We start from the raw sequence: 27,932 nt of genomic DNA on the forward strand, positions 1-27,932 counted from the left end.
AAATAAGAACACCGTGAATTCATTGTCCCAGGAAGGGGAAACTTTATTGACACATTCCTGGGGTCAGATACATCAGATGATCACACTGACAGAACCACAGGCACATAGACACAGGCAACAGAGCATGCACAATGTCGGCACTAGTACAGTGTATATCCACCTTTCGCAGCAATGCAGGCTGCTATTCTCCCATGGAGACGATCGTAGAGATGCTGGATGTAGTCCTGTGGAACGGCTTGCCATGCCATTTCCACCTGGCGCCTCAGTTGGACCAGCGTTCGTGCTGGACGTGCAGACCGCGTGAGACGACGCTTCATCCAGTCCCAAACATGCTCAATGGGGGACAGATCCGGAGATCTTGCTGGCCAGGGTAGTTGACGTACACCTTCTAGAGCACGTTGGGTGGCACGGGATACATGCGGACGTGCATTGTCCTGTTGGAACAGCAAGTTCCCTTGCCGGTCTAGGAATGGTAGAACGATGGGTTCGATGACGGTTTGGATGTACCGTGCACTATTCAGTGTCCCCTCGACGATCACCAGTGGTGTACGGCCAGTGTAGGAGATCGCTCCCCACACCATGATGCCGGGTGTTGGCCCTGTGTGCCTCGGTCGTATGCAGTCCTGATTGTGGCGCTCACCTGCACGGCGCCAAACACGCATACGACCATCATTGGCACCAAGGCAGAAGCGACTCTCATCGCTGAAGACGACACGTCTCCATTCGTCCCTCCATTCACGCCTGTCGCGACACCACTGGAGGCGGGCTGCACGATGTTGGGGCGTGAGCGGAAGACTGCCTAACGGTGTGCGGGACCGTAGCCCAGCTTCAAGGAGACGGTTGCGAATGGTCCTCGCCGATACCCCAGGAGCAACAGTGTCCCTAATTTGCTGGGAAAAGTGGCGGTGCGGTCCCCTACGGCACTGCGTAGGATCCTACGGTCTTGGCGTGCATCCGTGCGTCGCTGCGGTCCGGTCCCAGGTCGACGGGCACGTGCACCTTCCGTCGAGCACTGGCGACAACATCGATGTACTGTGGAGACCTCACGCCCCACGTGTTGAGCAATTCGGCGGTACGTCCACCCGGCCTCCCGCATGCCCACTATACGCCCTCGCTCAAAGTCCGTCAACTGCACATACGGTTCACGTCCACGCTGTCGCGGCATGCTACCAGTGTTAAAGACTGCGATGGAGCTCCGTATGCCACGGCAAACTGGCTGACACTGACGGCGGCGGTGCACAAATGCTGCGCAGCTAGCGCCATTCGACGGCCAACACGGCGGTTCCTGGTGTGTCCGCTGTGCCGTGCGTGTGATCATTGCTTGTACAGCCCTCTCGCAGTGTCCGGAGCAAGTATGGTGGGTCTGACACACCGGTGTCAATGTGTTCTTTTTTCCATTTCCAGGAGTGTAGTAAATATTTGTAAATAAGTGGTTCTAAGGACAATAAATTTGTGTGTTTGATTGTGCAACTCGCAGTAACTGTTTATGGTTCCATCCACAACCTTAGCCTTATCCTGTGCGCTCTCTGACTACCTACCAATCAGGTCTCAATTACACTACCGCCCACTAAAATTGCTACACCATGAAGATGGCGTGGTACAGACGCGAAATTTAACCGACAGGAAGAAGATGCTGTGATATGAAAATGATTAGCTTTTCAGAGCATTCACACAAGGTTGGCGCCGGTGGCGACACCTACAACGTGATGACATGAGGAAAGTTTCCAACCGATTTCTCATATACAAACTGCAGTTGACCGGCGTTGCCTGGTCGAACGTTGTTGTGATGCCTCGTGTAAAGAAGAGAAATGCGTACCATCACGTTTCCGACTTTGATAAAGGTCGGATTGTAGCTTATCGCGATTGCGGTTTATCGTATCGCGACATTGCTGCGCGCGGTGGCGGAGATCTAATAACTGTCACCAGAATATGGAATCGGTGGGTTCAGGAGGGTAACACGGAACGCCGTGCTGGATTCCAACGTCCACGTATCACTAGCAGTCGAGATGAGAGGCATCTTTTGCCGCATGGCTGTAACGGATCGGGCATCCACGTCTCGATCCCTGAGTCAACAGGTGGGGAGGTCTGCAAGACAACAACCATCTGCACGAACAGTTCGACGACGTTTGCAGCAGCATGGACTATCAGCTCGGAGACCATGGCTACGGTTACCCTTGACGCTGCATCACAGACAGGAGCGCCTGCGATGGTGTACTCAACGACGAACCAAGGTGCACAAATGGCAAAACGTCATTTTTTCTGATGAATCCAGGTTTTGTTTACAGCATCATGGTGGTCACATCCGTGTTTGGTGACATCGCGGTGAACGCACATTGGTAGCGTGTATTCGTCATCACCATACTGGCGTATCACGCGGCGTGATGGTATGGGGTGCCATTGGTTATACGTCTCGGTCACCTCTTGTTCGTATTGACGCTACTTCGAACAGTGGACGTTACATTTCAGATATGTTACGACCCGTGGCACTACCCTTCATTCGATCGCTGCGAAACCCTACATTTCACCAGGATAATGCACGACCGCATGTTGCAGGTGCTGTACGGGCCTTTCTGGATACAGAAAATGTTCGACTGCTGCGCTGGCCAGCACATTCTCCAGATCTCTCACCAATTGAAAACGTCTGGTCAATGGTGGCCGAGCAACTGGCTCGTCACAATACGCCAGTCACTACTCTTGATGAACTGTGGTATCGTGCTGAAGCTGCACGGGCAGCTGTAGCTGTACACGCCATCCAAGCTTTGTTTGACTCAATGCCCAGGCGTATCAAGGCCGTTATTACGGCCAGAGGTGGTTGTTCTGGGTACTGATTTCTCAGGATCTATGCACCCAAATTGCGTGAAAATGTAATCACTTGTCAGTTCTAGTATAATTTATTTGTCCAATGATTACCCGTTTATCGTCTGCATTTATTGTTGGTCTAGCAGTAGTGTAGAAAGCAGTCACTGTCAAATGTTCGTGTGCTTGTGTCGTGAAAGATGTAAACTGTAGAAGCGGTCCGACGATACGGACCAGATACGCAGACGCGACCGGCATCCAGTGGTAGGTCAACGGCTACAAAATCAAAGACGGGGGCAGGGGTGACGCAACAGGCCGGCTGTTCACTCGGGCACGGCGAGCTGCCGGGCGCGCCTGCGCGTGACGTCACCGGCGGCGCCGGCGCCGGCGCCGGCGCTCGAGTGCGCCCGCGTTCCCGCCGCCTCCGCCGCCTCCTCCGCCTCCGCCGCCGCCGCCACTGTGCGCTGCGCGCTGCGACCCGACGGCAGGGCAGGCGTCGGACGCTCTCGCGACGCCACTGCGCGCCCGCGATCTTGCTACCTGTTGCTCGCTGCTTCGCCACCGGCCCTGCCGCAGGCTCCGGCGCCCTCGCAGTAACCTCGGCTGGCCTCTGAGAAATCGGAACATTTGCCGAACTCTCTAGAGCGGTAAAGGGTTTAATCTCCTCGGCACCTCCAGTAGCATTGCCTGTGATCTAAACCGTAGCACTGTTATTGCTCTATAACTCGTCGCTTATAGATCTCATTAATTCCTATTCCTGCACCTACTTTGTGATCACACTGCGATTATTTTCTTCTGTCTCGACAGTACACTCAACTATTATCGGACTTTGCTCGATTCTCAGTGCATTGGTACTAGATCGGACCGGACACGTACTCGTGGTAGGCCAGCCTGCTAGAGAAAAGCGTAGAGAAAAGACTCGGTTAGGATTGGCCGTCGATCTGTTGTAGGGAAGTGGGAGTTGGGAGTGTTGGCGGCTGGAGACGGCCGCGGCTCAGATGCCATGGGCCGAAGCGAGGTGGCACAGTGAGGCGGCGTGGTGCTCGTGGCCGCTGCCGCTGCTGCTGGTGCTGCTGCTGCTGCCGCTGTCGCTGCTGCTGCTCGCCTCGCACGCCCTCAGCGCGGAAGACGTGCTGCACGTACAGGCCCTGCCAGAGGCCGCCCGCTCGGACCACTCTGGCCGCCGTCTGTGAGAATCCAGTCTCCACAGCGACAGCCACTAACACTGCAGGCACTCTACGCGAACGAATAACACGGCAGCGTACGGATTTAACAACCGCTTAGAGGAAACATTACAGAGGGCTTCAGCGAACTGCATTTCCACCGAAGCCTTACTCGCGAGCAAACTACTCCTGTTTCATTCTTTTATCCTTTTAGGGGCGTCCTGTCGAATGAGCTGTTATCGGCGGTTTGCTAGCGTACGCTTCAGTTCCTGCGCCTGAACCGAGCTGTGAGTCCTAAACATAAACTTCGCTTCGAGGACTTTTTTTGCTAAGTGATAAATGTTTGAGCTCTCTTAATGGAACCGCCTCACGTGCATCTACATATCGCGAAGAGCTCATTGTGTACACTGTAAAAACCGTCTGATTATTAGAGACCTTCCACAGTCGAAGAAGCCACTGCCCAAAGGACGCAGTTGTGCTGCCTATTGTGGTACCGGGTCTCTTCCGTGCGGCACTCGTCCAGCCTAGAAGGGCGACCGGCGAGTAGGGGGCGGAGAGCGGCGGCGTCGACCGCGTCATGCCCGGAGTCCGCGGGCGCCACACGACCGCAGCTGAGGCGCCGGCGACGCACACGCAGCCACGGCTCACCACAGCGGCAGCGGCAGCCTCGCGGCGGCGGCTATGCTGAGCCCCAAGATGCAGCGCACCGTCAGGGTCAACGAGAACCAGCTGCTGATGCTGTCGGAGAAGGCGCACTACGACCACTCGCTGGCCGGCTACCTGCACAAGCGCACCGCCGACAGCACCAAGTGGCAGCTGCGCTGGTTCGTCCTCTACCAGGTCGGTACCACCCCCACAAACACGGCCTTCTCTGCTCTAATGTTGTAGGCGTGTGTTCACCTCAAGATGTGGCATTTCACTTAAAACTTCCGGGCCGATAGGCCACGGTCGAAGTATAAAACTCTCCCCTGACGTTTCATCTCCTACTGTGGGACACATCCTCAGAGGTACAGCGGCGAACTGGTGTACCTCCGAGGACGTCTCCCGCAGCCGGAGACGAAACGTCAGGGGAGAGTTTTATACTCCGACCACGGCCTATCGGCCCGGAAGTCTTAAGTGAAGACAATACCAGCCGTGAAAGCCTATAATGTATGATGTGGCTTTTAGTGCTACGAAACCGGTAGTGATCCTTTAATACCTAAGATGACCACCTCTTCATTTCATCTTCACTTTCAATTACCTCCTCCTCAGTTCTACCACTGCTAATGCTCCTTTTCGTGCGATGCTACCAGTACATCGAACTCCCGTTTCTGTAAGCGGTAGGCAAAATAAAAATGGAGCGGAAACCTTTCATGTACTGCGAAACAGGCAATGCAACATCCATCGTGTGCTCCGCGGATGGGCAAAGTAAGATAGGTTGCGTACCTGAAGGTGCAGGACATATTTTCAGCGCCAGTTTTACCCTGTCCACCTAGTACATCCACATCTAACCCCTGTTAAGGTGCATCATGACATGGTGTACCTCCCCCTGTACTAGTTACTGGCTCTTCAGTTTGTAAGTAGGCTGTTTAGGTTTTTGTGTTGGTAACGCCACGTAGCACTGTGTATGAAAATCACTGGCTGTGCTGTGTGCAGTCTGTGGCTGGGTGGCATTGGTGGAATTTGCTATTGTAGTGTTGGGCAATTGGCTGTTAACAGCGCGTAGCATTGCGCAGTTGGAGGTGAGCCGCCAGCAGTGGTGGATGTGGGGAGAGAGATGGCGGAGTTTTGAGAGCGGATGATCTCGACGTGTGTCCATCAGAGACAGTAAATTTGTAAGACTGGATGTCATGAACTGATATATACATTATGACTTTTGAACACTATTAAGATAAATAAATTGTTTCTTCTTTATCATTGCTAACTCTGCCTATCAGCAGTTAGTGACTTCAGTAGTTAGAATATTTTATTTAGCTGGCAGTATTGGCGCTCGCTGTATTGCAGTAGTTCGAGTAATGAAGATTTTTGCAAGTGATTCATGAAGGGTATAGGTTAGTCAGGGCCATTCTTTTGTAGGGATTATTAAAAGTCAGATTGCGTTGCGATAAAAATATTATGTGTCACTTCAGTGATGATCAGAATATGTAAAGAGAGAAATGTCTGAGTACGTTCAGTTTTGCTCAGCTGTTTGAAAATCAAATAACGTAAGGGGTTTACCAGCACAGTAATACACTAATTTTTCTAAGCAGACGTTTCAAGTTTACGCGTGGACTGCAGAAAGAATTATTGGAGTGTACCGCAAACGAGTCTATCTCGTCTTTGCAGTCACCACGGGAGCAATGGCAGGTGGTTGCGGTACATTCCTAGATTTCTCACCCGAGATGGTTCTCGAAACTTTGAAAGTACAGTCCGTAGGGTACTTGGCGTCCATCTTCAGGCTACTGCCACTTGTGACTTCTCAGCATCTCCGAGCCTCTCTTCCATGGATCAAATAAAGATGTCACCTTTCTTACTGTCCTTCCTTTTATGCCGGGTGGGATTATCCGAGCGGTCTAAGGCGCTGCAGTCACGGACTGAACGGCTGGTCCCGTCCGAGGTTCGAGTCCTCCATTGGGCACGGGTGTGTGTGTTTGTCCTTAGGATAATTTAGTTTATGTAGTGTGTAAGATTAGGGACTGATGACCTTAACAGTCAAGTACCACAAGATTTCACACTCCTCCCTCTAATACCTTCAGCGTCACCTACTGCTGCTATTGGGTACACCTTCCATAACATTCTAGGATCTTATTGATTGGCGATTCCATGGAGTATTCTGTGCACCACGATCAAATATTGGATAGAATTGGAAGGAGAATCAGCATTGGCCGTATTTTTTTTTTGTTTTATTATCCGCAAAATCGATTTTCGGTCACTTAGTGACCATCCTCAGTCCTGGAAGTTAAAAATTTCACATAACGATCAGGAGTATAAAACTTTAAAAATTTCACATAACGATCATAACCACTGTTATAATAATGCTAGCTTGTCCAAAGGGACAAACGAGAGGTACATCATCATGTCTGTTAAATATGATTACAAAATTGTTTATCCACACCTACAAACTTTTTTGTAATGAATATTGTGTTTCACGGCATTTTCATTAGTACGTAATGGCATTTTCGTACTATTACTATTTTTATATATTTGACTCATTAGTCTTAACGTAACTTTTTATGTAAATCACGAACGTTGTACTTCTAACTTCCCACGCCAGATGGTGGGTATTATGTTTTTTTTTAAAAAACTGTGTTATACCTCATTTCATGTTATGCATATATTATTCGTTTTTCTTGTCTTTTTCTCTTTTACTTGTCCTGCACTCTGACAACTTATTATCGCTCTGTTTTATGTTTTGTAAGTTGGCTTTTTAAAACCAATACGCCAATGTATTGTAGATGTTTCCTTCCCCCTTCGTCTGCTATGTTTTTTAAGTACATTTTAAATTTGAATTACTTCATGATTCACAAATGCACAAGAGTTATTTTCTATTAATATCTTGCAAAACCAGTAATATTAAGTCTTCACGTGACACATGTCACATAGAGGGCCTTACAAGCCCTATCACACCGAGGTCTGCTGAACAGGTGCATGTAAACAGCGGCCTCAGTTTATGTGATCGCTCTAAGCTTGTTGATACCAGTGCCAACCAATTTTAATTGTATATTACAGGTATGTTCCTACCAACTGTTATGTTCATACGCAGGTGTAGTTGTGATTTTCTGTTTTATACTCTCTGATCGTTATGTGAAATTTTTAACTTCTAGCACTGAGGATGGTCACTAAGTGACCGAAAATTGATTTTGCGGATAATAAAACAAAAAAATACGGCCAATGCTGATTCTCCTTCCAATTCTAGGATCTGTCACACAAGTGCGACCTTACAGTGGTTGCATTTTCCTAGTACTTAGTGATCGCGCCTTTACGATCTTTGTATTTCACATCACAAAAAAATTGTTACACCCATTTATTTGCATGGGATAACTGATTCCAGTTGTAGCTCACTGGCAATGTAGCCATAACATACCAAGTTTTTTTTCGTTTTCTGAAGTGCACAAGCTTACATTTCCGAATATTAACGCAGACTGCCAAATTTTTGCTCCCCTTTGAAATATTATTGGGATCCGACTACATTTTAATAAAGCTATATTCAGCCAGTACTTCGATGTAGGTAAGCGCATTGTATACCAAAAATCTGAGGTTATTAATATAACCCGCTATACAACGTTAACAGTAAGGGTCCCACCTAGCGCTCGCACCTGTAGTTATTCGTAGTCTGCTGACGACTTTCCATGAGTGTATGGATACTACCTTTGATGTCACTAGCAGCCATTAAATATTACCAGAATTTCTCTGAGGTTTTCGATAACATTATGCGGATTAATGAGCGCTAGAGACTGCACGCATAAACAAAAAACACTGATAAAAAGGTCCATGATTTTACCGGTAACTCGTATTTCCTGTCTTTACAAAACATGCTACATATCACATTTGGAATTTCTATGCATTACGTACGTTGCACTCGCCGAAAACTTGCGACTTGTTTACAAAATTAGGCTTAAAATGCACTGTGTTTCAAATGGTTCAAATGGCTCTGAGCACTATGGGATTTAACATCTGAGGTCATCAGTCCCCTAGAAATTAGAACTACTTAGACCTAACCAACCTAAAGGACATCACACAGTTCCATGCCTGAGGCAGGATTCGAACCTGTGACCGTAGCAGTCGCGCGGTTCTGGACTGAAGCGCCAAGAATCGGTCGCCCACAGCGGCTGGCTACCGTGTTTCATACTCCCTTGTGTCATTTTATTTTTGGGGAATAATCATTCATTTTTTCTGTTCCTTTTTTACATTCACTTTTTTGTGACTAGGTTTCTCATATCCCAGAAAGCCAGAACATCGCTTCTGCATTGGGTTATGTCGGATTGTTTGGGGGAGGAGACCAGACAGCGAGGTCATCGGTCTCATCGGATTAGTAAAGGACGCGGAAGGAAGTCGGCCGTGCCCTTTCAAAGGAACTATCCCGGCATTTGCCTGGAGAGATTTAGAGAAATCACGGAAGACCTAAATCATGATGGCCGGACGCGGGATTGAACCGTCATCCTCCCGAATACGAGTACACTGCTTCTGCATTCTCTGATACAGATCAACGCATTTCAGCGTCTCGTTATGCGTGATAACATATTCCTCTATCTCGTCATTTTCTTCCTCTATCAAATGGTTCAAATGGCACTGAGCACTATGGGATTTAACACCTGAGGTCATCAGTCCCCTAGAACTTAGAACTACTTAAAGCTAACTAACCTAAGGACATCACGCACATCCATGCCCGAGGCAGGATTCGAACCTGCGACCGTAGCAGGCGCGCGGTTCCGGACTGAAGCGCCTAGAATCGCTCGGCCACCGCGGCCGGCCTTCCTCTATCGAACAGACTTTTTCGATTATACCTGAGCCACTTAGCTGGTCAAATCTCGGTTATTGGACATCGCCATTTAACCACTCGTGAATGTTTCCTTCATGTGTGTCTTCGGACTAAGAAATCTATATTCTGAAAGAAAATAATCGTTCTAGTTAAGACTCCTTGAGGTCTGTCTTTCTTATATTTTCGAAAATCACCTGACTACGGTAGTTCTCTTCAACTACTGCGAAAAAAAGTCACTGTACTTTTCACAGTGTTTGGAGCTTACTATTGCATCCAAGTTATGATGTGTTGTCGGTGACGGTAGAAACCGCTAATTTCTTGTTGAAATTGTGCGTGATTCTGCCAAAACTTAACTGTTTCCAAGAGAAGCATTTGAATGATCACTGAGTCTCTAGAGTGACCAAAATGTCGTTCTTTTCATAAATTAATTCTGTTTTGTTACTTACTCACATTTTTGTGACAGCGGATCTAATTTACCGGAGAGCCAAAACGTTGGTAAACTCAATGAATTCAGTTTTGCATACTCTGTTACCAGACCAACGCATTTCAGTGCCTCTGTGTGCGTGGCAGTGGGTTCTTCTGTGGCGTTCTGGCTGTCACCTTCCTCCGCCGAACTTGTTGCATCTTTTGCCAGCTGTAAAAAAAGGCTCATACACATAATTGTGTGCTCTAAACGAGAATATTCGTTCCAATTGTTACAGAAGTCTTCAAACTTCGTTATTTTTATTTATTCATTTATTTTCTTTTTTTAAATGTCTCCTAACTGTGCACGGATAGTCCGCACACGCGTACCCAGTAGCATTCTGCATTTTCGTCAACTTTACATCAGCCAACCATCACTCTTTCTCTCTATCATCTACTCTTATCCTTTTGCAGCCTTTACTTCATCGGCATCAGCATTTCGTCAGCACCGCTAAGTTCCTGAAACTGCTTCTTGGTTTGCCTTAGTTCAGCGCACTGCTCCCAATCCGGTCCTCAGTACCTTTAGACCTAGACCTAACCGGCCCCACCAACGCTGTAAGCTACAGCCAACATCGGAAATAGCTGACATATTGAATTAAATTCGACAGTTTCAGGTTTGAGCACGGTGTCTGTTATGCGAAGTTGTTTTTTGTATTCAAACTTCTAGCCATCGCACGGGATCGAATTGCGACAGTTAACCGGTTTCTACACCTCTGAGTCATCATGGGAATCTCTATCTTATTACAAAAGTAATACGTCGATCAGTCCTCTAATGTCCATCTCTGTCTCTTGACATCGATGTGAAGTTAATGCCAAGTGAACAAGACTGGCGTTAGGTGACTGTTCGATCTCTCACTTTTGTAATAAGTTATAGGTTCCGACGATGGCTCAGAAGAGCTGAAACCGGTATGTCCAGTGCGAACAAGACACCTGTGAACAAGAAATTGACATATCTACCAACCTCTGTCTTCCATTACAGCTAGTTACATCTCTAGTTTCTCTGTTGATAGAGAAACGTCTCCAATTTATGGCCGAAAGTCTTACCAAAAAGCCTTCACACAATTATGAGATTACATTCTTGCGTTAATTAAATTTCACGTTTTGTACTTCATTTTACCGATTAGTGATGTGATCATTTAATCTGAGCTATTTCGGAAAATCGTTCCCGCCTTAAGCCAGTGTTTGATACTGGAAGGATACTGCTTTTGAGTTGCTTACAATCAAGTAACACACAGCCCCTTCACTTCGTCTGTAGCTCCTTCTGTGGCTTTATATATGGTCCTCAGCGCATACGAACCTGTGGGTGCCCGAACACTCGAGAGCGTTAACACGCCGATTCCGGGATACAGGGATACGCCGTGGCCCAGATAGAATCAGCCTCGCGATTTGTCAACGAGATCCCGGTTAGTCGGCTAGATTGGGTGTGGTTTGTGAGCGGTTCTCCACATCCACGTAGGTGAATACCGGGATGGTTGCCCGTCCCGCCTCGGATATATACTGCACAAACATGTTTTAGGAAATCATTATCGCACTTGGACATTAGCGCCACTCTGGACACTGACATATCCCGTCCCGGCGGCCGTGGTGGCGTTGGGATGGTCATACAGCTGCGGCATGGCCGAGGTCTGTGTGACAACGCTGACCGGCTAAGAGCAGTGAGAAAAGGCGGCGGTAGCAGCAGAAGAAGAAAAGGACTGCGTATTAATACGTAACGATCACATCGTGTGTGCTCGCACTGTACAAACATTTGTGACTTATTTCACGAGCATACCAAGAAAGAAATACGGGAATAAATGTTTACTGTTACATTAGAGAGACTGAATTAGAAGCAACTTCAGCCTATTAGAAACGTCACTGGCGGACGCTCAACACAGTGTATAAACTAGGTGTCGTACAGAACAAGAGGTAAAGAGTTGTACGTAATGGGAACGCTTAGTAATCAATAGCAACGCTGGATAATACTTAAACATTTATACATCTAATCAGTAAAATCCTTCAGCCGGCCGGTGTGGCCGAGCGGTTCTAGGCGCTACAGTCTGGAACCGCGCGACCGCTACGGTCGCAGGTTCGAATCCTGCCTTGGGCATGGATGTGTGTGATATCCTTAGGTTAGTTAGGTTTAAGTAGTTCTAAGTTCTAGGGGACTTATGACCTCAGATGTTAAGTCCCATAGTGCTCAGAGCCATTTGAAACAAATAAAATCCTTCTGGGTTTGAGGCGGCATTGTTAACTACAAAATTCCGAAGTTTCGGCGACGGTTGCAAGGCGCCTTCATCAGGGTGTACTGCTAACTTCTACATCTACATCTACATCCATACTCCACAAGCCACCTGACGGTGTGTGGCGGAGGGTACCTTGAGTACCTCTATCGGTTCTCCCTTCTATTCCAGTCTCGTATTGTTCGTGGAAAGAAGGATTGTCGGTATGCCTCTGTTGGGGCTCTGATCTCTCTGATTTTATCCTCATGGTCTCTTCGCGAGATATACGTAGGAGGGAGCAATATACTGCTTGACTCCTCGGTGAAGGTACGTTCTCGAAACTTAAAAAAAAAAAAATGGTTCAAATGGCTCTGAGCACTATGGGACTTGACATCTGAGGTCATCAGTCCCCTAGAACTTAGAACTACTTAAACCTAACTAACCTAAGGATATCACACACATCCATGCGCGGTTCCGGACTGAAGCGCCTAGAACCGCTCGGCCACCGCGGCCGGCTCGAAACTTCAACAAAAGCCCGTACCGAGCTACTGAGCGTCTCTCCTGCAGTCTTCCACTGGAGTTTATCTATCATCTCCGTAACTCTTTCGCGATTACTAAGTGATCCTGTAACGAAGCGCGCTGTGCTCCGTTGGATCTTCTCTATCTCCCCTATCAATACTATCTGGTACGGATCCCACACTGCTGAGCAGTATTCAAGCAGTGGGCGAACAAGCGTACTGCAACCTACTTCCTTTGTTTTCGGATTGCATTTCCGTAGGATTCTTCCAGTGAATCTCAGTCTGGCATCTACTTTACCGACGATCAACTTTATATGGTCATTCCATTTTAAATCACTCCTAATGCGTGCTCCCAGATAATTTGTGGAAAACTGCTTCCAGTTGCTGACCTGCTATATTGTAGCTAAATGATAAGGGATCTTTCTTTCTATGTATTCGCTGAACATTACACTTGTCTACATTGAGACTGAACTGCCAATCGCTGCAGATCCTCCTGCATTTCAGTACAATTTTTCATTGTTACAACCTCTCGATATACCACAGCATCATCCACAAAATGCCTCAGTGAACTTCCGATGTCATCCACAAGGTCATTTACGTATATTGTGAATATCAGCGGTCCTACGACACTCCCCTACGGCACACCTGAAATCACTCTTACTTCAGAAGACTTCTCTACATTGAAAATGACATGCTGCGTTCTGTTATCTAGGAACTCTTCAATCCAATCACACAATTGGTCTGATATTCCATATGCTCTTACTTTGTTCATTAAACGACTGTGGGGAACTGTATCGAACGCCTTGCGGAAGTCAAGCAACACAGCATCTACCTGGGAACCCGTGTATATGGCCGTCTGAGTGTCGTGGACGAATAGCGCCAGCTGGGTTTCACACGATCGTCTTTTTCGAAACCCATGCTGATTCCTACAGAGTAGATTTCTGGTCTCCAGAAAAGTCGTTATACTCGAACATAATACGTTTTCCAAAATTCTACAAGTGATCGACGTTAGAGATACAGGTCTACAGTTCTGCACTTCTGTCACTACTGAATGAACGCTAGTTTGGTTCCTTACATGCTATGGTGGAGTGCTGTCTTTGGATATGAAGGTGAGGAAGAAGGGTACTTAGCCGGCCGGAGTGGCCGAGCGGTTCTAGGCGCTACAGTCTGGAACCGCGAGACCGCTACGGTCGCAGGTTCGAATCCTGCCTCGGGCATGGATGTGTGTGATGTCCTTAGGTTAGTTAGGTTTAAGTAGTTCTAAGTTCTAGGGGACTGATGACCTGAGAAGTTAAGTCCCATAGTGCTCAGAGCCATTTAAACCATTTGAAGGGTATTTAGGAGTTCATTTTATTGGTCTTTGCATTGCGTTTTGTCATTGGCAGAAATCGGCGTTTTCCATTGGAGTTTCCTTTATTGCCTGCCATTGGTAGAAATCGGCGAATAGGAGACTGAGCGGCAACTACAGCGTAGCGCTGTTTACTAACTGGCTAGTATCGACTAGGCCGCGTCAGCGCTCTGTGTACCCTCCACCGCTGTGGCCTGGAGCGCGCCTGTTGCTCTGCGAGAGCTGTCCTTCCGCAAAGCTGTCACTGCTGGCAGCCAAGACCCTGGAAGTCTGTTCCCGTCTTCTCTGTTCCTATTGTCGGGTCGCTTGGCTATTTCTATAGCCTCTCTAATCTTCCTCCTCAAACTAAACGGCTGTTTCGCCAGTACGTGGACCTCTCGAAATTCGATCTTCTTCCTGCACTGTTCCTGATGTTCTGCCACCGCTGATTTGTTGTATTGTTTGAGGCTGATGTGTCTCTCGTGTTGAGTTAACTTTGTGCTTATTGCACGCCCAGTCTCAACTACATACACCAATAAACTCCAGCGGCATAAAATTTGTCAGTTGTATCTTTCGTTGAGCCCAGAATGTCTTTTATTTCTTTGTTGCTACGAAAAATCGGCTTAATACCTGCCCAATGGAGGATTTTGCCCAGATGTTCAGTAACCCCTTGTACGTATGGTAGCAGGACGGTGTTCTGTGCTTCCTTCTGCATTTCCCTGTTGCCCTCCTCCTTCGGCACCATGGTTTTGTGTATCATCCTCTTGTCGTAGCCATTAGGTCCAAAAATGGACCTCAGGTTTTGTAGTTCAGCTTTCAGACTGTGTTCATCGCTGATCCTGTAGGGTGTCTTAGTTCGCAGGGCCGAATTCTTTTGGTGGTGGGAGGACGCATGCAGGTACCTGTCCGTGCTGGTGGGCTTCCTATAAACTCTGTGTCCAAGCTTTCCCGTCAGGTTTACGGTAAACTTCCACGCAAAAGAAATCGGCCCTGCAAAACTTTAACTAAGAGAGCCTACAGGCCATATTTAGATTTTATATAGTGTAGCCTGCCGCTTTTCGCATGGTTATTACCACATACCTAGTTTTTTACAGGTGCCAGGAAATCGAAGGTCCGTAGATATGATCTTGTCAATTTTGTTTTAAAACTAGTGATTAATGTTATACGGTACTTGAATTATCGTAAAGAAAGAGGTTCTTCCGGTTATTGAATCTTTGGACGTTATCATTATGTTTGCGGTCTTCTTTCAGTCTTCTTCAAAAACAATTTCTTTTGATGGCTAGTGATCTGGACTGCATTGACAATGATCTGAGACAAATGTAAAAGGAAAAACTCTTCGTACGCAACCAGGACATTCATGAGGACAGGATAGAAGAAAGCGATAAAAGAAGAGTGATCTTTCCAGCAGGTGTACTGGTTCGTCTAGTCCAGACGTTCTGTGAGAAATCAGCGCCAGCCGTAAGGGATCGGCCGCTGGTCACGTACTACCACAACATCAAGGCAAGAAGCTTCCATGATTTAATACCATCACGCGTCTGTGTCATTTCTAAAAAGAGGTACCGTAGCTACTGAGTCAGCACACAATTATTTAAAGACTATCTGCTAATTATTTCACTGTCACTAAGATTTTGAGTATGTTCAGTGTACTTGCCTCAACAAACTGAACGAATTAAGAAATGTATTGAAACACTACTTCTTCCAGTGTAATGCACAGAGAATACAAATGCACAGCTTTCATCGTAATTATGAAAAATTACTCATTTGGTTGCTAACTAATTTGCTGTAATTGAGAAAAATGATTGCCTTAAATGATCTGGTGACAAACAAATATTATGTCAGCACTTTCCGCAAACAATCTCCCCCTATCCTAACCGTTACAGAAGACACATATAAGCTTATAACCCTTCACGTAACACAACTACACCTCTCTCACTGTTCTCAGCTGCCGGTCATTGTTGTGGGCGAGTGTGACAAAGAATTACAAAAGGATTCTGAATATAAGCAGACAAACAAATTTGTGTATACTGTGTTGGAGTAACTAAACAGTTTGCAAAGATTAGCAGGCAGTCTGAGGGAGATTACGTTATCCCCGCAGCGACAGGTCGCTACAAATATATAGCTTATTCCAGTACGAAAAATAACCCTGCTCTCGAACTCTGAGCTTTAAATCTTTCCAAAATGTGCTCTTCGATCGATACGTTATGGCTCTGCTTCCCATACGTCTACTGTCAGTAATACAAAATTAGCCGCGCGGTGTCAGGCGTCTTGTCACGGTCCGCCCCCCCCCCCCCCCCCCCCCCCCCCCCCGACGAACGTTCGAGCCCTGCCTCGACCATGGGTGTGTTTGTCGTCCTTAGCGTAAGTTAGTTTAAGTTAGATTAAGTAGTGTGCAAGCTTAGGAACCGATGATTCTGCAGTTTGGTCCCATAAGACCTTACCACAAATTTCCAAAATTTCCTACAAAATTACTTTACTTGTTGTTCAAATCATGTGGGACGCCTAACTTGATCTCTAACAATCATTGTACGTTCACAAGTCATTTCAACTGCGTTGCTTACACTTAATTTATGTATTCGCAGTTATGAAGATATAGATCAAAATTAATTTATGATTTTTATGGATTTGCATCATTTTTCATGTCCGTTATTCCATTCTGCTTCTCCGCTACTCTCCTACTGTGTGCCACACGCACACCCCGCACAAAGCGAAACACACGTCAGTCACTTCGCCAAGTCCATCTGCCGTACTAACGGTTGCAAACAGGATAAGCAAGTTCGTTCCGTCGTGCCACATATGACTCCAGCGATTACTCCCGCCACAGTTTATTCCAAGCCACTCTTCTGTGTTTTCGTGCATGTCGTATGCCCCCTAACCCGCGCACCGTAATGTGCTTAAATTAGACATAAAACAAAAGCAGAATTTTGGGCAGTCAGTACGAGATCCGGTTAATAGAAATACGACATGAATTTTTAATTTTGGGAAAGAACTTTATTTATTCATCAAAACCATTGCTACACTCTTCAAAATACTCATCATTAGATGTTACAGAGTTTTTCTCCAGTCCGATCCCTTCGAACCCGTACAGAACTCGATTTTGTAGGTAATTTTCAGATTTCACAACGATGCATTATTAATCTTATATTCTCTTGTAGCAAGGACGGCACTTTAGAGCTTTCGTTATTTTTAGGAACAGAAAAATGTCACATTGGTCTGCATGTTAGATATTCATTACAGTATTATTATCGCCGATAAAGATGCGACCAAGCAACGAAACGTGTTGTCACGTACATCATTCGGTGCAAGAACTATAAATATTTTCGCCACAAATAAAGAGATTTTTGGGATTGTCTCATGTTAACAGCGTTAAACTTGTAAGTCGGTCATTTCAGCTTGAGGGAAGAATTCTTGGCGCAATATGCCGGTAAAATAGACGAACACAATAATCGCAACCTTCACATTTAGAGGTGCATGTCGAATTTCATTCAGTCTTGGCGAACCATATGAGATCCACTGAAACGATTGAGTATTAGCTTCATTACAATTTCCGTAAAAGCAACTTTCACCACCTGTTATGACACGTTTCAGGAGTCCTTAAACTCCTGGTCAGTTTGCATTTTTCGCCATTTCTGCCCGAAATCTAACAATTTTGGATCAAATTTTGCTGTCACACGTTCCACATATAAAACTTACAAAGGAATTTCACAGCATGAGACGATATACACCAATATTCTTGAACTGTCTCTTTGTGATTCAGGAATCGTTCATAGTCATTTCTCTCACTTGTTTTAACATTTCATCGGATGATGACGTACTGGGGAGCGCTCGTCATGATTAACGTATTTATTGCCTTCCTTGACGCCTTTCCACTGCTCTTAAACTGTTCATTTACTCATAATAGACTCACGAAAACAACATTCGCCGTTTCTAAAACGTCGTTGGCATTATTCGTTCACAGACACGTTTTATACAGAAGTAGCTTAGCGCCCGGACGGTGTGCAGAGATGCTTTATAATTGAATTTTTACGTTGCTTGCTAATTACAACACCTTCTAAACCTCTCACGCTAATTAAAACCATAGAAACATGGTCTTTTGTGGAATTACTTGTGACCTAAAGACGATTCTGGTAGCTGGAGTCCAAGGTTTATGTTAATCATGCCTTTTGCATTCGTGTGGTGATTTGATCCCCTATTTCACCCTTATAGGGATTGAATTTCCAAAAACAATAAAATACGTATTTTTTAAAATTTTTAACTAAGAAGAAAAATGCAAATTTTCATAGATTTATCTTTGAAAATGCAATCATAATGTAAAAGTTCATAAAAAAATTAATTTCCTATTTTAATTTGGGTGTCAATTACCAAAAACAATGAAACCTGTATTTTTTCCATCTGTAACCTAGAAGTGAAATACCAATTTTCGTAGATATAGGTTTGAAAATACTTTTGTAGTTCTTTAAGACTAATTTATTTTCAAATAAATTTCACCCACTATTTCACGTCCAGAGTGTTCAAACACGTATTTCTTTACTTTAGATCGAGAAAGCAAATACCAATTTTCGTAGATCTGGCTTCAAAATGGCCTCAATAGAGACATATTTTCATAAAGCATTTCGTCCCATATTTCACGCTATCAGGGGTGGAATTTCGAAAGATCCCTTCTTAAACGACGCGCACAGTATAAGCTTAAATCCCTCTCCAAATTACATGTTTTTATTCTTAGCGGTCGGAACTGGGCGGCGATGAGTCAGCGAGTGATACAGTTAGTCGGGTCATTGGCTCTTATATATAATGCAGCGAAACACAGATAACCTTAATTACATTTACAACAGACTAAATATCCAATACGGCTCACACTGCGCATGTAGCTTTCACACGCGTTTTCCAACACAACAGTGTAGTAACTGAGTGAATCGCATTGATACAACGGACGAAGTGAAAAATTCCTGATAGCTTTTGAGGACGTCTCGTCCAGATAGTGCGTGAAACGTTGTGCAACAACAAGGAGCCTGTCATACGTAGTGACAGAAACATGGAGACCCAGCTGCTCCAATTGCAAGAATAATTGCAAATTGCATACGGAAGAAAAATCAAGACACACAAATAGAATTCTTCGATTTAGGAAATGCTTTCGACAATGTAAAAAAACTGGAGTGAGCTACAGGGAGCGATGGGCAATACAGAATATGTACAGGAACCATAGGGAAATATTAAGATTGGAGGACCAACAACGAAATGCTCGGATTAAGAAGAATGTAAGACAGGGATGCAGTCTTTTGCCCCTACTCTTCAATCTGTACAACGAAGACGTAAAGAAAGAAATAAATGGTTAAAATGGCTCTGAGCACTATGGGACTTAACATCTGAGGTCATCAGGCCCCTCGAACTACTTAAACCAAACTAACCTAAGGACGTCACACACATCCACATCCGAGGCAGGATTCGAACCTGTGACCGTAGCGGTTGTGCGGTTCCAGACTGAAGCGCCTAGAACCGCTCGGCCAAACCAGCCGGCGAAGGAAATAAAAGAAAGGTCCAGAAGTGGATATATAATTCTAGATGAGAGGATATCAACGATAAGATTTCCTGATGGCATTGCTATCCGATGATATTGCTATCTCAGTGTGGGTGAAAATGAATTACACGATCTGTAGAATGCGAGTAAACCGGAAAAAGACAAAAGAAATACCAAGCAACAGAAATGAGAGTAGCGATAAACTTAACAACGAATCTTGTTGTTACAAAGCAGACGAAGTTAACGGATTCTGCTACCTCGGAAGCAAAGTAAATCACGACATACGAAGAAAGGAGGAAATAAAAAGCATACTAGTACAGACAAAGATGGCATTCGTGGCCAAGAGAAGTGTATTGTTATCTTACAGTGGAAAGTCCAGATAGGAACAGCCAGATTGCTACTTACCGTAAAGAAGACACTTTAAGTTGTAGACAGGCACTCTTAAAAGACACTTACATAGAGGTTTCAGGCAAAGCCTTCATCAGTAAGCCTCTTTACTGGTTGGTTGGATTTTTTGGGGGAAGAGACCAAACAGCGGGGTCATCGGTCTCATCGGATTAGGGAAGGACAGGGAAGGAAGTCAGCCGTGCCCTTTCAGAGGAACCATCCCAGCATTTGCCTGGAGCGATTTAGGGAAATCACGGAAAACCTAAATCAGGATGGCCGGACGCGGGATTGAACCGTCGTCCTCCCGAACGAGAGTCCAGTGTGCTAACCACTGCGCCACCTCGCTAGTTCCTCTTTACTGATGAAGGCCGTGGCTGAAAGCTGTATGTAACATTACTGGTATCTGACACAAGCCTAAATTTGAGGAAAAAGCTTCTATGAATGTACGTTTGGAGGCCAGCAATGTATGTTAGTAAACCATGTGGGGAAACCGGGTCAGAAATGAATCGAAGAGTTTGACATATGCTGTTACCGAAGCGTGTTAAAACCAGGTACTCCGATGCGGCAACGTGTGAGGAGGTTCTCCAGAGAACCGACCAAGAAAGGAATATATGGGAAAAAATTGACAAGAAGAACTGACAGGATATCAGGACATGTGTTAAGACATCACGGAATAACCTCCATTTCGCTAGAGGTGGCTATAGTGAGTGAAAACTGTACGGGAAGACGGAGACTGGAATACATCTAAGAAAACTTGACGACTTAAGGTGCAGGTTCTACTCTGAGATGAAGAGGGGGGGGGGGGGCAATTCTTGGCGGACAGCATAAAACCAATCAAAAAATCTGACGACTCGAGAGAAAAGAACTGTAACATTCGGAAGAACGCAAGAATACGAGAAGGTTTGTATTACCATCAGATTAATACGCACAGAAAAATGTAATTACTTGTAGGCACTGAGCGAAAGGAGGAAATTTGTCATTTGTTAAAGTGCATATCAAGGTAGTAGTATACAGTGTAATACCTTCTCTGTGTACTCCATCAGCGTCAAAATATCGCGCGGCAAAAGTGCTGGTATCTTGGCGACACTTACGTACCCACTACCTACTACCCCTGCCCAATAGTCACTACCTACGAACCTCACAAGCAGAGAGCTGATGCACTGTACGCGCCAGTACGCCTTTGCCCTAGATGTCACAGCAGTCGAACACTTGCCGGTACTTTTGTTTGACAATAATCCTGAGACGCCATCCATTACCAGCATTTGCTGACAGTGTAGTATCTAGAAATCCACGTTTCGCCTAAAAATACCTGTAAATGGTTTGATTCTGTTGCTTCATTTCTCTGTAAGATTCTAACGTATTATTTTCCTTTTCTAAATTTTATCTCGTTTCCAGGTGACTGTTCTGACATTTTAAAACCAAAACTCGTAGAGAGAACAGTTTTGCTCATAGCTCCTTTGTTAGACTAGAAATCAAGTTTTGTGCGACAAAAGGTTTGAAGTTTTCGCAAATTTGGTATTACATTGAGTTGTTCGTAGTAGCGCACAAACTGTTGCCTGATTTCACACTGAAACGTATAATGAATGGACTCTTTATTGTCTGGGCTATGCTTCTTCTTCTTCCGTGGAGATTGTACTCCCGTTCCACTCGCCATTACATTCCTCAAGCCGTAATTTGGTTGCATCGACCCTCTCTGCTCTAATATTTTGCCTGCACTTCCGTCACCTCTTTCGTATGCGCCTTCTCACCTTTCTCCTTTTCACTGCCAATAAGTTTAACGACGCTACCAGCGAGACGCCGCGGCTGTTCGCAAGGGCATTTTTCGATATCGCTCCCCACGCTTGCAGTGCGAGAACGCACAACTTTGAACCGGAACCTGGTCATGAACGAGTTAGTCAGCGCTCCAGACAGATCCACAGTTCGCTGGGGAGAGAAATACGCATTTCCTCCTCACTCAATATCTTCCGAAACTCAGTGTATATCATTCAGTTCGCCGGTGACGTGCAGCGGAATGGTGCAGCGGTCAGAACGCTGGCCTCACGTTATGGTGCAGCAGTGTTCGAATCGTCGTAAAGCAGCCAGTTTTAGGATCTGCAGGGTCTTCTAGATCACTTAGAGTGAAAGATGAACTATTTCCACCTAAAATGATTCGGTTAATTTCCATCACCGTCGTTCTCCAATCCAGAAAAGCTTCGGCTCGACTCCAATCATTCCACCTTCCGTCTCTCTTCAGTGTGGTTGCTTCGTTCGTTTAAAAGAGGCTTTGAATTTAGTCAAATGATATTTTCAAATTGCCTGATATCGAGAGCGCGAAAATTCGTTAAAATTTATTGTAGCCTGTTTCGTGTGAACCACCGCAATAAGGAGACTGAAATAAAAAGTTTCTTAGAAAATTTAATTTACTGGTATGGAAACAGTAACCGGAGATCTAGAGTTAACATCTGACTCCATGAAATCCACTAACAACAAAAGTGAACAGTGTTGTGGCTCTGGCTGTCGCCCCAGGGTGCACCGAGTCTGTCACACGCTAGTTTCTCGAGTACACGAAGCTGGGTGGGGCGTTTCTTGCAGTGTACATGAAACCAGTTTCTCGAAAATTATTATTAAAATAACTTTTTCCCATTTCTCGGTCTTCTCCCATCATTCAGCAACACTTTGATGTATATTAACCAAGGTTTCCATACGAAATAAATATTTTAGTGGGGCAAAAAAAGAAGTGTGTAACCGGGCCTCTACAATAGTACAGAAAACTATAGAATCTAAAGTAGAAACTTTTGATCGGTCGACTGTACTATCCCGATTTTGCACATTACATCTTTCACTTATCCCAGCGCCTAACGAGATTCGTGCGTGGAAAATGTTTTGAGTCCAAGTCTATTTTGAAGGAATTCCAGACAGCACTTTAGAGATTTAATTTGTACGCTAGAAAGGCACTGAACAATGAATATTACCTGGAGTATTAAGGTCGAGAAACGACAACCATTTAGGTAAAGTCACTTTCTTTTCCACAGCCGGGGCGAGTATAAGACGCCTGGTCCTCTTATATTCCAAATTTGGTGTCTGTAATAAAATGCCCCTAATAATTGTCACTACTGCCAATGTAGTCGTAGAACTTCACTCGGTGTCATGCTATATTTTTACGTATTTGATTCTCTTTTTTTTTTTTACTTCTGCACTTAAAATGTGTGATTTTCGATACTAACAGTCCAAAAACATTATTTCGTTAGTGACTTCCACGACGACACATTATCAGCTTTACAGATCTCAGGACAACGGAATTTTCTGTTGAACCGAGCGCCAGAGAATGATGCTTCGAACATACTTTATCCGAGACGTAATGTATATGGTTGTCCTCATACATACTTTCTCTTCCGAATGCATAAATATTTTGTTGACTCCCACCTACATAGGGATAAATGATCATGATAATAAAATAAGAGAAATCAGAGCTCGAAAGGAAAGATTTAGGTGTTCTTTTTTCCCACGCGCTATTCGAGAGTGGAATGGTAGAGAAGTAGTATGAAAATGGTTCAATGTACTCTCTCCCAGGCACTTAAGTTTGAGCTGCAGAGTAACCTTGTAGATGTAGATCTTCGTACATATTCATTATCTTAATGTGCATTTCTGTAACATACATTTCGTATAGGATTGCTCTGATGCATCGTCTGTATAATGGCTGTAGATAAATATTTCAGTGTCCAATAACGGCCACAAACCACGTTGCAGAGAAACAAAAGGGATTCTTTCCAGTCTTTCCAAAACACTTGAAACTCAGCTATCATCGCTCACTGCTCTGAAAAATATTTCAGTGTGTTGCAGTTCGTCTCTGCTTTAACAATGCAAAGCAAAACGTCAATAGTGCACTGTGTATCATGTGGTCGAAAACATTTAGTAATAATTTCTGGCCAAACTGCTGTGACCAAGGGAGGATGACTCTAAAAACATAGCGTGTAATTAAATCCATGATCACTTTGTTTTGTGATGCATTATGAAGCACTGGTTACCCATTTTGTATCAAACTTGTCTCTTATCAGAGCTTAATGTATTATTAACTCTGTTTATTTCTTTTGTTTCAGGTATGGTCTTAGTTCTGCCGATTACCAACATTTCAAGGTATGGATTATTCCTCGTATCGGCTATTTTGTTTTTTACTCATTATTTATACCGCAGAAATTCGTGTTTACTAAATGCATATCATTTCTTGGCAAATATCTGGTGAACTGCAAAACGCCTTGGATCTAGATACATATCAATGCGTGATTTTCAGTCATGTGTTCACTGCCCATAATACTCAAGCAGCAGCACTGCACGAGCGACCAAATTGCGTCTACTCTCTCGCACAAGTCTTACGTCACCAAACTCACTCCTGATTATGTGCGAGCAAATGAAACGGGAGGTGTGATTAAAATTTCTTCTTCGCAGTGAAAAACTCATTAAGCAGCGTTAATGTTTTCTGTCAGTTTCTCTCGCTTTTTGAAGTGAGGGAGGTGTCAAACTGCAAGCTGCTGAGACACTTTGCGTGGGCTTAGAGGTTAACATACATGTCGTGTAGGATTACTGTGACGTTTTGTATTATCACGTAATAGGGGAGAGAGTGTGGCAGATATGATACGCGAGTTGGGATGGAAGTCATTAAAACAAAGACGTTTTTCGTCGCGGCGAGATCTATTTACGAAATTTCAGTCACCAACTTTCTCTTCCGAATGTGAAAATATTTTGTTGAGCCCAACCTACATAGGTAGGAATGATCATCAAAATAAAATAAGAGAAATCAGAGCTCGAACAGAAAGGTTTAGGTGTTCGTTTTTCCCGCGCGCTGTTCGCGAGTGGAATGGTAGGGAGACTGTATTATTGCGGCGAGTAATCATGTAGATGTAGATGTATCAACGTTATAATGGCTGTGGATAAAGATTTCAGTGGCAGTGAAGGTTTCCGACGTCTGCTTCCAAGTTGATTCCACGACCCTCCTCAGGTAGTATTTCGTGCCTACACTGAGTGTCGGCACACACTTGGAAAAACTGATCTCGGCCACTGTCACCTTTTTCTTCCTCTCTTCCTCTTTTATCACCCCTCTTCGTACACTACACCGTTGAACGGTAGATAAGAAACTCTGGTATAAGGCTGGACGCCTGTGAAATACTAAGTCTTTGAGGTTCATGTATTTTAGTACTGTTGGCTTCTACGCAGTAACATACGAGCCTTTTTTTAAATTTTACCTTGCTGTTTCGAAAGCGTCCTGCCAGACGGGAGATGCGGTTGTAAGTGGCGAATAATTCACTGCGGCTCTTCGATAGACTCTCACAGCGATCCATATTGATTATATTGTCTTTCCACTGAGTAACAGTTTATATGCTTACATATGTGTCATTGGTAAAGAATTTCAGTGACTCTTGACGTTTCTCCACTTGCAATCCTTCTTCTCTCCTTATGCTTGTCGTATGTATAAGTGCAAAGTTATTATTATATTCGCGATTAACATGAAATGTTTACTGCCCGGTAGTAGAAGATGGAAAGTGCTGTCACGTTTTGGTTTAGTGTATTTTGCATAAAGTTTCTTTCTGATCGAGAACATTCCATCCCTGAATGGGAACTCCAAATACCCATAAGCTCTACACTAAAAGAATCCTGATAAAAATTTATTTAAGGCTTCGGAGAGGGGTAAGTCTGAGTGCACCAAATACGCTGAATAGGATTCCTACCTTAGATCTCTGTTTTCAGTACCAAAGCTACAATTTCGAAAACAATGACGGTCTCTTTTTCATCGTCTTCCTAGGAAATATCTATATGCTGTTCTTCACTCATTACTTCACATTTTACAGAGTAGTCAACGAGGGTAATATTTATTTTCTATTCATGCATGCTCTCTATAACTTTTCCGGCACATGAGTCAAATTTCACATTTCCTGATGTAGGACTACCGACTTCCATTCATTGCTTTGAACCGGTAACACTTTTTAAATGCCTTGTTAAGTCAAACACTCATTCATACTATCCACAACACAAAATTAGACTCAGATTTCAGTACAGTCCAAATACTGCTAAAAAAATTTTTTTTGACATTTCATTCAATCTGTGTTGAAGAAAGTCACAAACCCTTTGCATAGTTAATTTTTTCTGCAAAATGATATTGCAGTGACGTCTGCTGCTTCCTACGTTACACAGGCTTCGTGCCAAATGGTGTACTTTTTCAACGTTTCCATCTGGGGTGCAATTTTGAGACTCATTTCATTTCGATCAACTACAGAGTAGGATCGGCTACGATTGCATTTAACTGTCCGCTTCTCAACTATTTTCTGTGGACAGCAGGCTACTCAAAAAAGTTCAACTTTAGACGGATTTTCGTTGGTTGTAAACAGCACAAAACTAAGAATTTCGTAACGGTATGTTATTCCGATTGATTTATTTGAACGAAATCTATAAAACAAAAGTATTTAAAAAGACAACGTTATTATACAGATCAAATTACCACTTGTTACGTAGTATTCCGCCTATAAAAATATAGTATGTTCATCTCCGAGCCTCTCTTCGAGAGAAATAGTTGTAAATAACGCAGTATACAAACACCTGTCCATATTTTTGAGTTATATCATTTCCCATTTTAAAAAAGTTTCACTATACAGAATGAGACTTGCTTGATCTCACAGTATTCTGCTTGCATATTGCAATCCAAATAATGCACCAAAACTGATCAAGGCAAGGATTAGTGGACTGGGAAAATCGATGTTTTAATTTTGGTCAATAGAAGTCGTTGAATTTTGCAAATGATTCCTTTGACAAGTCATTTCTTGTATTAATTCGTGTACCCCCAGGCAGTTACCCCGCATCTTAGAATTTTAATCACAGTACTTTGAAAACAATTTCCACCCAAGTAAGTTCTATACTATCCTGTTTCTTCTAGCAGATAACCATGATATGTACGAAGATAAACTTTCTTGTTACGACACTGATAGTGTGAAAATGAACTGTTAACTTGAGGCGTCAGTATAAAATAGACTGCTGTAGTCCTTTATTTAATATATTATGATCAGTCAATTAACGTTTACAATAAGTAGTAAATCCACTGCCAGAAATCACACTGAAACACGATGTTACGACGCACAATAAACAAACATTTTGTGTTTAATCCACCTGATATTTGCTGAGTTATCCATACACAATTCAGTTTAATTATTCTGTCTCTGCGGCTGTGTTCAGTTTACTGCAACGAAAATAAAAGGATCGTTGCAACAAGCAAAAAATTGACGTAAGTAGCTAGACTATTCTATATCAAAATCTGAATGAGAAATGGGGCATTTATGCAGCAAGAATGCTCCTAAATTCAAATGGAGATTTTACAATATATTCTGCTGTTTACTTTAGCTTCAAGGAAAGAGAATTCTGAAACTTGCCCCCAGTGTGCAACACGTTAGTCTGACTGGTCAGTAGTTGATCGTCATTTAGCGTTTGTCTTTTCGTAGTAGGCTTAAAGAGATGGATCTTTCCGGTCTACATATATATTTATGACTATTTGCATTTCGTTTAACTACTTCAGCAAAAATGCTTAAGAGTTCGAGTTCCTCTGTGTTAACTCCAGAAGGGAAAAATACTTTTACCGGTTTTAAGTGCCTGATTGCTTTTCTTCTTTCGCACTTCAGAGACTCTGGATCGCTCACTTCTTTTTAGACGTCTTTGGACAGTGATACATTATAAAATAATGGATCACGAGATCAATACAGTGTTTATAATCCCCTCTTGAAGAGAATAGCTGCTTTACTACATAATTTAATTATAATATCGACCGTGATTCTGAGACAGAATATAAGGTCTGAATTAATTACAGTTTACATGGCTCTAATGTAACATCGTTGGCAGCAAAGTCATTGACAGAGAATATTAGCCAAGTCCTTTGCAGAATTATTGTGGCGAGTATATGATACGTAATCTGGAAATGCAGCACAATCCTTTTGGTTACACTTGCACAATTAACATAAGCTATATCGGTGAAAGAATGGCGAAAGAGCCGGTCGTGACCTTATTAGCCGTCGATAGTCATAATCTTACGCGAGATAGAAGAGCAGACAGAAAAAGGTTTTGTGGCAGACTGCCACGAGCACCTCCTCTGAGACAGTTGTATTTAGCCCACCTTCTAAGGG

The 27,932-nt window shown here is 44.1% G+C and overlaps 1 protein-coding gene across 1 annotated transcript in view; it reads left to right on the plus strand.

Annotated features, from left to right (window-relative positions):
• The window catches only part of LOC126413258 (ras-specific guanine nucleotide-releasing factor 2-like), a 1,992,910-nt gene that overhangs the window by 18,997 nt on the left and 1,945,981 nt on the right, over window positions 1-27,932 (plus strand). Inside the window, 2 exon segments of the mRNA XM_050083160.1 lie at window positions 3,111-3,389; window positions 4,613-4,799. Coding sequence (XP_049939117.1) covers window positions 3,111-3,389; window positions 4,613-4,799 — 466 coding nt within the window.

This window comes from Schistocerca serialis, chromosome 7, assembly GCF_023864345.2.
Source record: "Schistocerca serialis cubense isolate TAMUIC-IGC-003099 chromosome 7, iqSchSeri2.2, whole genome shotgun sequence".
NCBI classification, from domain to species: domain Eukaryota; kingdom Metazoa; phylum Arthropoda; class Insecta; order Orthoptera; family Acrididae; genus Schistocerca; species Schistocerca serialis.